Here is an 11,936-nt window from a genome sequence, read left to right as displayed (position 1 = left end):
TCCATGGCACTTTCAATAACCTTCTCCAGCATCACAATTCAGAGGCATTGATTCATCTATCATCTTCCTAATCCAATGTCCAACTGTCACATGCATACGATGCAATGAAGAATCCCATGGCTTGAGTCAGGCACACCTGATTCCTCAAAGTAACAACCTTGTTCTTCAACACTCTAATGAGGGCTGTACGGCCAGTTTACCAAATGCAGTACGTCTTTTGATCTCTTGACTGCTGTGTCCATGAGTATTTATTGAGGATCCAGAATCATTGACAACTTCAACCTTTTCTCCATTTATGATGAGGTTACCTATTTTGAAGATTTTGGTTTTTCTTACATTGAGTTGTAATCCATACGGAAGGCTGAAATCCTTGATCTTCATTTCCTCCTCACTTCAGCAAGAGAGATGGTTTTATCTGGATATTGCAGGTTGATTATAAGCCTTCCATTAATTTTGATGCCACATTTTTCTTTATTTAATCCAGCTTCTCTGACATAAATATATATTTCACTCTGAAGATTCTTATCAATAAATACAGCAATTTAGGTGGCCAATCGCTAATGGGAATTTATAGGGTATTTAAATTTATTTTTAATTTGTGTCTTTGAATTGTTCCCAATATAACTGACGCTTGTTCTACCTTCAGATGATAAGGTAACAGGCTCCCATCTCCCAAGAGATAGGGGAATTTTACTGAGTGGATATACCCTCAGGAGGCTGGTCAGGAGCTCAGGGATCCACTAGCTGGTCAGCTGGCTCCAGGAGCTAGGTCTCTATAGTTCTTTATTCATGGCTTCCTGCCTAGGAGATACGCCTGCTCTGATATCAGCTGAGTAAACCCTGTCCTAAGGAAGTGCCAATATGGTCCGGTTGCCTTACTGCGTGCAAGGTCTGTGGATTAGTACTGCTCCTCTTATTTGGTCTTGAAGGCCTGGCATGAAAGCCTCTACTCATGCAGGGGATGTTGGGGAGGATGATTACGGGGAGGTAACAAAAAGTTAAGCCCTCTGTCCTGTATTTTCCCGTAGGCTTACAGATTTTCATTTAATTAGCCTTTTCAATAAGACAGGAGTGGAATTTTTCCCCTTCTGGAAATAGAAAAAATAGTTCGGGGGTGTTTGCCTCGACTGTTCCTTCACTGTGAATGTATGACATCCCTAAATCCACTCCAGTGCATCCTACACGCTTGTCACATTGATCTGACTCTCACGCCGCTGTCTTCCCTTCACCCTGCTGTGCAGGAACCTGAACGGATTCCTCTGTCTGTTGCCGCAAATCTAAGCACTTCAGCCTTGACATCAAAGTGCTCCTTCAGCTACCCACCCCTGCCATTCGTCCACCAGTCTCCACCCTTCCTTTGCTTCCCCTCTTTGTGCTTCCCATTGTAGCATCAGGGGCTTTTGGAGCCGGCAGGCATCAAAAAGTTGGTGTTCACCCAACACTTATATTTCATAAGGAAACAAAGGTGATTTCCCCAAGTCACAAATGACACTTCCATTTTAGCCAAGACAACAACACATTTTCTACTACCATGCCCCCCCGCCCCCCATAACTTGCTCCTCTGGTCCTCAGCAGTGGGACAGGGTGAGTAGAACCGGTACCTAGAAAACAGGCTAGCATAAAATAAATGACATAGGAAGCAACATCAAGAGTGAGAAAAATCACAGTGCTCTTGTAGCATTCCGTGTTTGTAGCAAATGACCTCTATGTGTAGAATTTGCCACGCATTTGACAGAAAGTTCACTAACACTGGGTATTAGTTGGTAAACTTTTAGTTCTACTGGTTTTTAAGCGAAATTTATGACAACTATAGTGGTGTCGCTGGGATTAGTGGCTCACAGTAACTTGTGGTGCCACCCCCTGGACCTTCTCCTCGACCATACAGAATTTTTTCTAAAATCAATTTTAATCATAGAATAATGTGATAATATAGCTATAAATTGCTTAAATGTAATATCTCTTAGATATGAATACTAACCACAAAATTGTTTCGTTAAGTATCTCCACTCTCACACCGCTGTCTTCCCTTCACTCTTACAATTTATTATAAACAGTAGTACAAAATTTATTATAAACTATTATACAAATTTCCATGTTGAATTGTATGATTAGTTACATTGCTGGTAACTGAGAGGAAGCCTTTTTGTCTTTCCTCATTCTTTTCCTTGAATTAATATATCAATAAAGTTATTGATATAAGCTCACAAGTACTAATTACTACAATATTGTGGGAACACGCCAGAAAATTTGACCAAACCAGCAATTGTAAGCACACTGGCAGCAATGAAAAGAAACTGTCCTTGTAGTGTGCAGATGAAACTACATAATTCGAAGCATCATTGTAACTGGGCAATAATGACAGCTCTGACTGGAGCGCATTAAATTTAAAAACCAAACCTATAGCCAACGAGTCAACTTCCACCTCATACAACTTCTGTAGGCATTCTGAGACCATCCATCTTTAAGAGAGCAACCGCCTCATCAAAGAACAAAAAATCATATCATTGACTGCACACCTCCATGATAGGATCGCTGAAGACAAATGGGTGCATAAGCAAATGTGGTGAAGAAAGCTGATGGTGCCCGGCTATCAAAAGAGATAGTGTCTGGGGTCTTAAAGGCTTGAAGGTGAACAAGCGGCCATCTAGCTCAGAAGCAAAAAAGCCCACATGGAAGAAGCACACCGGCCAGTGCGATCACGAGGTGCCAAGGGACCAGGTATAAGGCATCATGCAAAAAAAAAAACCAACGATATAAGTGTGTGTATGTATGTGTATATATGTGTATATGTATATGTATATATATATATATATACCATATTAAATGAAGGGGGAAGTGCAGAGTGGAGACCCAAGGCCCAAGTGTCGGCCAATGGAGATCCCCTCATAGAGGTGTTTAGAAGAGGAGATGGGTTAATTACGGTGCGAGGTAGTACCGATGAAGAACACAGCTTTCCCCCAGATCCTGGATGCTTCCTCCCCCCAACTACCATGATCTGAATTCTACCTTGCAGGTCTGGATAGGACAGAGGCTGTATACTGGTACATATGAGGGCTGGAGGTACAGGGAATCCAGGTTGGATGATACCTTCAGGACCAAGGGTGTGAGGGACGATGCTGGGAGAGTGGAGGGTGAGTGGGTTGGAAAGGGGGAACTGATTACAAGGATCCACATGTGACCTCTTCCCTGGGAGAGGGACAGCAGAGAAGGGGGGAAGGGAGACTCCGGATAGGGCAAGATATGACAAAATAACGAGGTATAAATTACCAAGGGCACATGAGGGAGGGGGGAAAGGGGAGTGAGGGGAAAAAAAAAAAAAGAGGACCTGATGCAAGGGGCTTAAGTGGAGAGCAAATGCCTTGAGAATGATTGGGGCAGGGAATATATGGATGTGCTTTATACAATTGATGTATGTATATGTATGAACTGTGATAAGAATTGTATGAGCCCCTAATAAATTGTTTAAAAAAAAAAAAAGAGAGCAACCGCTTCATCTTTTTCCCCAGAGTGGTCAATTTGTTTGAACTCTGACTTTTCTGTTAGCAATTCAACGCCTAACCCACAGGGCTATCAGGGAGCCTCTGAAGGTTCAAAAGATAAATTAGTATAGCATTTTTATCATTGTAGGTATATTGATAGATAAAAGTTGGGAGCTGTATGTATGTTTTCATAAAAAATAATAAATTTCTGCTGAAACACTGCACAAAAATTTTATAGTCATTTTGGTAACATCCCCTGTCTTAGTTATCGAATGCTGCTATAATAGAAATATCTCGAGTAGATGACTGTATCAAACAGAAATTTATTCTTTTACCATTTAAGAGGCTGGAAGAATGAATTTAAGGTACTAGCTCCAGGGGAGGTTTTCATCTTTGTTGGCTCTGGGTCAAGGCCCTTGTCTCATTTGAAGATCAGTGTATGCCCATGTGTTTTAGTATCAATCTCTCCCTGAGTCTAGGTGGTTCTCAGTGCAAAGACCCTGGATCCAAAAGACATACGTATTCTGGTGGCAGTCGGTCCCTTTTTCCATTCCTTCCTTTTATCTCTTGTAAGATGAAAGGTGTCCCTTGCATGGTACCAGGGCTGTAACCTGAATTAATAATGTGGCACACCACCCAATTCTCTTGCAACTGATTGACAATGATGATATCATTGATATGGAAATGATTACATCATTACACAACTGCAAAACACCTGAACGAGCAGGGCTGGAATGAAGACACAAAGCTCATCTGTAGGCAATTGGACATCCCTCACAGAGGGGTCACAAGGAAGGCACAAGCTAGCCAGCGTGCAGAAGAGTATTGACAAAACATACAACATTCCTCTAGTTCTTTAATGCTACCTCCCTCCACTATCATGACCTCAGTTCTACCTTCCAAATCTGGCTAGACCAGAGAATGTACACTGGTGCAGATAAGAGCTCTCAATAAAAAGAATCCAGGCTCTCCGCCCGACCGCCGCATCATTGACACCAGCCGCGTGCAGCCCATCAAGCTGGCCAGAGTCACCAAAGTGCTGGGCCGGACCGGCTCCCAGGGACAGTGCACGCAGGTGCGCGTGGAGTTCATGGACGACACGAGCCGCTCCGTCATCCGCAACGTGACAGGCCCCGTGCGCGAGGGCGACGTGCTCACCCTGTTGGAGTCGAAGCGAGAAGCTCGGAGGCTGCGCTGAGGCCGCTGCCAGGTCTCGGATGTCTGGCCGACCAGTTGACCAACGGGGATGAGCTACGACTGTTCAATAAAGCATTTATATTGTAAAAAAAAATCCAGGACAGAAAAATTTTCCCCCCAGGGTTCACAAGGGTGTGAGGGTGGGGGGAAGAGGGAAAAAAGAGCTAACACAAGGGGTCAAATACAAAGTAAATGTGTATAAAATGATGGCAACGTATGTACAAATATGCTTGATACAATTGATGTATGGATTGTTTAAAGAACTGTAAGAGCCTCCTATAAAATGATCTTAACATTTTAAAATAGAAAAAAATTTTAAACATTTTATTAGGGGCTCATACAACTTTTATCACAATCCATACATATAAATACATCAGTTGTATAAAGTACATCTGTACATTCTTTGCTCTAATCACTTTCAAAGCATTTGCTCTCCACTTAAGCCCTTTGCATCAGGTTCTCTTTTTTCCCCTCCCTCCCCGCTTCCCCCTCCCTCGTGAGCCCTTGATAATTTATAAATTATTATTTTATCATATCTTGCATTGTCCGACGTCTCCCTTGACTCCTCTGTATTTGTGTCCTTTGCTATTTCTGATAGCCTATGTATTTATTCCCCGTGCCAAGGTTCTCAGGTTTGTCCCAATTCCCTCATTAATGGCCCTAATTGTTTGGGGTTTTATCTCAAGGTCTGTGATCCACCTTGAGTTTATTCTTGTGCCTGAAGTGAGGTAAGGGTCTTGCTTCATTTTTCTGCAGATAGATATCCATTTTTTCCAGCACCATTTATAGAAGAGGGCATCTACTTCCCATTTGATATTTTTGGGGCACTTATCAAAGATAAGTTGTCTGTATGCTGATGTTTTTATTTCTGGGTCTTCAGATCTTTCCCATTGTTCTGAATAGCTGTCATTATGCCAATACCACACTGTTTTAGCACATATTATACTACTGTGGCCGTATAATACGTGCTAAAGTCAGGTAGAACAAGCCCTCCCACTTTGTCCTTCCTCTGGAGGAGTTCTCTGCTAATTCTGGGCTTCTTCTTCCTCCATATGAAGTTGGTAATCAGTTTTTCCAATTCTTTGAAGAAGGATGGTAGTATTCGTATGGGGTTAGCATTAACCTATATAGTGCCTTGGGCAGAACTGAGATCTTTACTATACTGAGTCTGCCAATCCACGAGCATGGGATGTTGTTCCATTTGTTTGGGTCACTCTTGTTTTCTTGTAGTAGCGTTTTATAATTTTCCTCGTACAAATCTCATTTTTTTAGTCAAGTATATCCATAGATATTTCAATTTGTGCTTGGCTATTGTAAAGGGTACTACCTTTTTAATTTTCTCTTTTGTGATCATGTCTGATGTGTCGAGCAGTCCTATAGACTTCTGTTTGTTGATCTTGTATCCCGCCACTCTGCCATATTCCTTTATTGCTTCCAACACTTCACTTGTGGAGTTTAGGGGATTTTCAATGTATAGAATCATATCATCTGCGAATAATGATAATTTCACCTCTTCCTTCCCCAGATGAATACTTTTGATGTCTTTTCTTTGTCTTATGTTGTTAGCTAGAACCTCCAGTATGATGTTAAATAGGAGTGGGTACAAGGGGCATCCTTGTCTGGTCCCCTTTTTCAGGGGAATTGTTTTCATCGTTTCTCCATTAACTACCATGTTGGCTGTTGCTTTTTCATATATAGCTTGTATAATATTGAGAAATTTTCCTTCTGTTCCTATCTTTTTGAGTGTCTTAAACAGGAATGTGTGTTGGATGTTGTCAAATGCTTTTTCCGCATCTATCAACATTATCATCTGGTTCTTATCATACTGCCAATGTGACAAATAATACTGATGGTCTTTCGTATGTTGAACCATCCCTGCATCCATGGTATGAATCCCACTTGGTCACGGTGAATTATTATTATTATTATTTTGTATTCTATTGGCCAGTATTTTGTTAAGAATTTTTGCATCGGTGTTCATTAGGGATATTTGTCTGTAGTTCTCAATTCTTGTGGGATCTTTGCCAGCTTTAGGTATCAGAGTTATACTACCTTCATAGAAAGAGTTTGAGAGTTTTCCATCTTTTTCTATGTTCTGGAAGAGTTTGTGTAGGATTGGTGTCAGTTCTTCCCCGAATGCTTGGTAGAATTCTCCAGTGAAGTCATCTAGCCCAGGGGATTTTTTGTTGGTAATCCCTTGATAACCTTGTCTATTGCTTCCATTGCTATGGGCCTGTTGAGGTTCTTGACATCCATCTGGGATAGTCTCAGGAGGGATTGTGTTTCCAAATATTTCTCCATGTCTTCCAAGTTGTTGAATTCGTTAGAGTATAGGCCTTCATAATACTGTGTAATTATCCTTTTGAGTTCATTAGGGTCCGATGTAATGTTCCCTGTTTCATCCCTCATCCCTGCAATTGTCATTTGTTCCTTCCTTTCTTAGGTTAGGTTTGCTGGCAGTCTATCAATTCTGTTAATTCTTTCAAGGAACCAACTTTTAGCTGCATTAATTTTTTCATACTTTTCTTGTTTTCCTTCTTCTGTATCTCAGCTCTAATTTTATTGTATCTATCCTCTCACTATTAGTAGGGTTGTTCTGTTGATGGTGTAAGTTTTGTACCACCATATCATCCACGAGTCTTTCTTCTTTTTTCATGTGTGCATTTATTGCTATCAGCCTTCCTCTGATAAATTCCTTTGCTGTATCCCAAAGGTACTTCGTATTTTCATTCTCATTGGTTTCTAAAAACTTCCTGATTTCATCTCTGATCTGGGTCAATACCCACTCCTTTTGCAATAGAGAATTGTTCATCCTCCAAATGTTTGCCCTTGATTTTATCACTGTCCTTCTGTTAATTTCTAGCCTATGCACAGTGATCGGAGAGAGACGTCTGTATGTGCTTGAATTTGCTCAAGTTGTACTTCTGTCCCAGCATGTGGTCTATTTTCAAATATGTGCCATGTGTGCTTGAAAAAAATATGAATTTTTTTTGCAATGTGGGTGGCAAGCTCTGAAAATATCTATCAAGTCAAGTAATCCAATTGTGATTTTTAGATCTGTAGTATTCTTGTTGAGTTGCTTTCCCAGTGATCTGTCTTTTCTCAGAGAGTGTTGTATTAAAGTCACCGACTATAATTGTTGAGCCTGTGATTTCTATTTTCATCTTTTGGGGTGTTTGATATACAAATTCTGTGGGTCTCTCAGGTGCATATATATTTATTACACTCACTGGTTCTTGTCTATTGTTCCCTTGAGCATTATATAGTTCTTCTCCTTGTCTCTTAATACTAAACCTATAGATATATGCACATAGATAGATCTATTTCCCCACCGAGGCAAAACACTAAAGGTGTGTGGCAGAGCAATGGGGTGAGCAGAGCAGGGAGCTCTTAGGGAGTGCAAAGGATCAACTTTGGGGCTAGAGCATGGCACCCCCTCGGACTTGACTGGAGGACACATCTAAATGTCAAAAATCAGACCTTGATCTATTTACAAGTTTTTCTTAAATTAAAAAAATTGTTATTTTTAAAATTAATTTATTCTTTTCTGGGTCATTGGTTTTCTATTTTGTTGTCATCATTGTGTTCTCTTTTGTTGCTTTGCCTTGCTATGCCTTGTTTGTTGGTGCATATTATTATCTCTGCAGATGTATCTAGATAAGATAGGCTGGATGAACAATCTGAAGAAGAAAACAATGGAACTGATGGGAGACATGGGAGAGGGGGAGGTGGGGGAAAGGAGGTGGGGTTGACCAACCCAGGGACAAGGGAGAAACAAGTGATCCATATGAGTGGCAAGGAGGGTTTGAGAGGCCTGGTAGGGATTCCGCAAGGGCAAAGTAACTGAGAGAAATTACTGAAACTCAAATGAAGGCTGAACATGGTAGTGGGACAAGAGGAAAGTAAAAGGAAATAGAGGAAAGAACTAGGAGGCAAAGGGCATTTATAGAGGTCTAAATACAGGCATGTACATATGTGAATATATTTATATAGGATGATGGGGAAATAGATCTACGTGCATATATTTATAGGTTTAGCAGATGGACATTGGACCTCAATTCAAGAACACTTTGTTTTATTAAATTGGCATTCCATCATGCACACCTTCCAGACACGATCACTGAAGACAAATGTGTGCATAAGCAAATGTGGTGAAGAAAGCTGATGGTGCCTGGCTATCAAAAGACATAGTGTCTGGATGTTCAAGGCTTGAAGATGAACAAGAGGCCATCTAGCTCAGAAGCAACAAAGCCCACATGGAAGAAGTATACCAGCCTATGTGACCATGAGCTGTCATAGGGATGAGGTATCAGGCATCAAAGAACAAAAAAATCTTATCATTATAAATGACAGTGAGTGCAGAGTGGAGACCCAAAGCCCATCTGTAGGCAACTGGACACCCCCTTACAGAAGGGTCACAGGGAGGAGATAAATCAGTCAGGATGCAGTGTAGCAACAATAAAATATACAACTTTCCTCTAGTTCTTAAATGCTTCCTTTCCCCCACTATCATGATCCCAATTCCACCTTACAAATCTGGCTAGACCAGAGGATGTACACTGGTATAGATAGGAACTGGAAACACAGGGAATCCAGGACAGATGACTCCTTCAAGACCAGTGGTAAGAGTGGCGATACCAGGAGGGTTGAGGGAAGGTGGGGTAGAAAGGGGAAACTGAATACACTGATCTACATATAACCCCTTCCCTGGGCAATAGACAACAGAAAAGTGGGTGAAGGGAAATGTCGGACAGTGTAAGATATGACAAAATAATAATAATTAATAAAATACTAAGGGTTCATGAGGGAGAGAGAAGCGGGGAGGGAGGGGGAAAATGAGCTGATATCAAGGGCTCAAGTAGAAAGGAAATGTTTTGAGAATGATGAGGCAACAAATGTACAAATGTGCTTGACACAATGGAAGTATGCATGCATTGTGATAAGTTGTATGAGCCCCCAATAAAATTATTTTTTTGAAAAGGGTTTTTATTGTGAATTAGGTGAGATCATTTTTTTATTCAACAGCTCGTCAAACCTCCCAACAGTTTGCCTTATTTCCATCATTATTTTACATAATAGCAATATACCAATTAAAAGAATATAAAATTTGGGCTTGCTGCTTTAAGGAACAGAACTTCTATCTCTATTAACTTTAGCCGTGCAACCAGGAAGCGAGAGAGTACAGTGACGGAAGTGCCTATGGAGCCAGGGAAAACTCGGAGGCTAAGTTAAATCTCCTTCTAACCCTTAGCTATATGGCCTTGAGAACATCATTAGATTTCTCTGTTGTATTTTTAGTTTTTTCCTGTAAAGAGGAGGTTGTTCCCAATACCTTCCCCCTACAGGCTCATTTGCTGGTCATTATTCGGCCTGTTACATGCTTTTCAAAAACAATACAAGTAGAGGCTTCACTCTTGATTTTCCAGGTCCAGTTAGCTTTGCCTGATACGATACTGAACCTTACCCTTATATAAAATCAATCATCGGCTTTCTTTTGTGGTTTCTGTTCAAAAGTAAAGTTCTCTTTGTACCCCCACCCCCAAGGATTCCCTTATCCTTAAACCGGAAAGCCGCTGGAGGACAGGAATGCCTAATAATGACAATAATTGCTAATAATTAGTGAGTGCTAATTATGTGGTGAGTAGTTGAGACTCAACATGAATTACTGCATTTCATCATTATAACAATCTTTTGAAGTCCTTACTATTATTATCACTATTGTAAATATGAAGAAGAAGTTAGGTAAGTTGTACAGAGTCACATAGCTTGTAAGTAGAAAAGGGTGTAGCAGAGATGCGATAGAAAAGTTCTGAATCAAGCCAATACGTGATGTCTTTTCTTGAAGTATCCAGCAGTAGTGTGTCTATTAATTCCAGCTAATAATGAATAAGTGTAGTGCTTGCTCTCAAAATCATGTATTTATCCTATAGGAGATTGTACTGTGGAGGTAACTTTATGTGCTAAGGAGAATTATAAATTTAAAAAGAAAAAGAAAAGACGTGACACTGGTTTCAAGGAAATCAGAAGCTAGAGGGAAAGTAGACTGAGAAATAGCAAACTTCCATGTAAGTAAATACAGCAAATGCTTTCATTGTTTTGCAAGCTAAATGCAGACTGAATCCAGAGGGAGGGACAGTATATTTCACTAGTATACAGGAGGCCTGATGAAAAGTTCATCTCTGGTTAGAGTCTTGGTGGAGAAGTAGGGTTTTAGAGGCAGAGCAGAAAAGACGTTCCAGGCAAAGCTTAGCAAAGCTAGGATCCAATGCTCCATGCAACGGATAAGTTATTATGACCTCAAGCAACTGATTTCATAACTGACTGAAATTATATTGCTCATTTGTTTTCTTGTCTATTGTCTGTTTCTCAGGCTAGAACGTAAACTTCCTGGGTGCCTTGCCTATCATGTATTGTCAGTGCCTTGGACAGAGTAGGTGTTCTATCAATGTTTGTCAAAATTGTTGCCGTCCTTCTCAGCACAGCGCTGGCCTTTATAAAGTTCTTAGGTGACTGTCAAACTATAGCCTTTTATATGTAGTAAGACAACTGTAACACCCTATATGAAAGTCTTATAGATGTTACACAGTGATCACATAATGACCAATATCAGGCAGTCCCTGGATAGATAGTTCTTATAAGCCAAGACTCAATGGAAGCGGTTCAATATACTTTTACCACCCTCTCCTCTCAAGGGAAAGGTACCCTGGTGGCACAATGGGTTAAATATTGGGCTGCCAATCTCAAGGTTGGCGGCTGGATCCCATCAGCTGCTCTGCAGGAGAACCATGTGATGGTGAGCTTCCATCAGGATCTGTAGCCTCAGAAACCCTGTGGAGCAGTTGTATTCTGCCCTCCAGGGTTGTCATGAGTTGGAAATGACAAAAAGGCAGTGAGTTTAGTTTTAACTTCTCAAGTGGGCTTTGATTTACTCTTTTAAAAAATGCATTCTACCCCTCTAGCTAAACACTACTTGAGATCAGAGTAACTCTTTTCCTTTCAGTTCCTGGTCACCATTGAACTGTTTCTCTAACAGCGCGCCAACGAAAGGCTATTCCTTCCCAGTTTTTAATTTCTTGTTTCAAATACACAAGAGGGCTTCAAAACTTTCAGAGAGAAATTACATGATCTTTTAATTCCATTTTTCTACCAGATTTTCTAAGCCCCCTCAGAGTTTTTCCAAACAAAAATATCTTCAGTTGGCCAGCGATTCTTCACAAGACATACTTTGGGCTCCTCATTATCCTGATTACTCTCTCACTT

General features: G+C 40.7%; 1 protein-coding gene across 1 annotated transcript; it reads left to right on the top strand.

Moving 5' to 3' along the window:
- Positions 1-861: 861 nt before the first annotated feature.
- On the top strand, positions 862-4,690 carry LOC142455389 (small ribosomal subunit protein eS28-like). The gene is made up of 2 exons (XM_075557172.1): positions 862-889; positions 4,445-4,690. Exons 1-2 carry the CDS (start codon positions 862-864, stop codon positions 4,675-4,677), a joined length of 261 nt encoding a protein of 86 aa, XP_075413287.1. The 3' UTR covers positions 4,678-4,690.
- Positions 4,691-11,936: the final 7,246 nt, after the last annotated feature.

Source organism: Tenrec ecaudatus, chromosome 8, assembly GCF_050624435.1.
Source record: "Tenrec ecaudatus isolate mTenEca1 chromosome 8, mTenEca1.hap1, whole genome shotgun sequence".
NCBI classification, from domain to species: domain Eukaryota; kingdom Metazoa; phylum Chordata; class Mammalia; order Afrosoricida; family Tenrecidae; genus Tenrec; species Tenrec ecaudatus.
This window is presented reverse-complemented; position numbering and strand designations above follow the sequence as displayed.

What these genes read in the sequence shown, in the direction of transcription:
- LOC142455389 (XM_075557172.1), top strand. Translation starts at nt 862, where the DNA reads ATGGTCCGGTTGCCTTACTGCGTGCAAG. An exon ending in GTTGCCTTACTGCGTGCAAG is followed by an intron (nt 890 to 4,444) that starts GTCTGTGGATTA and finishes AAAAGAATCCAG; the next exon opens with GCTCTCCGCCCGACCGCCGC.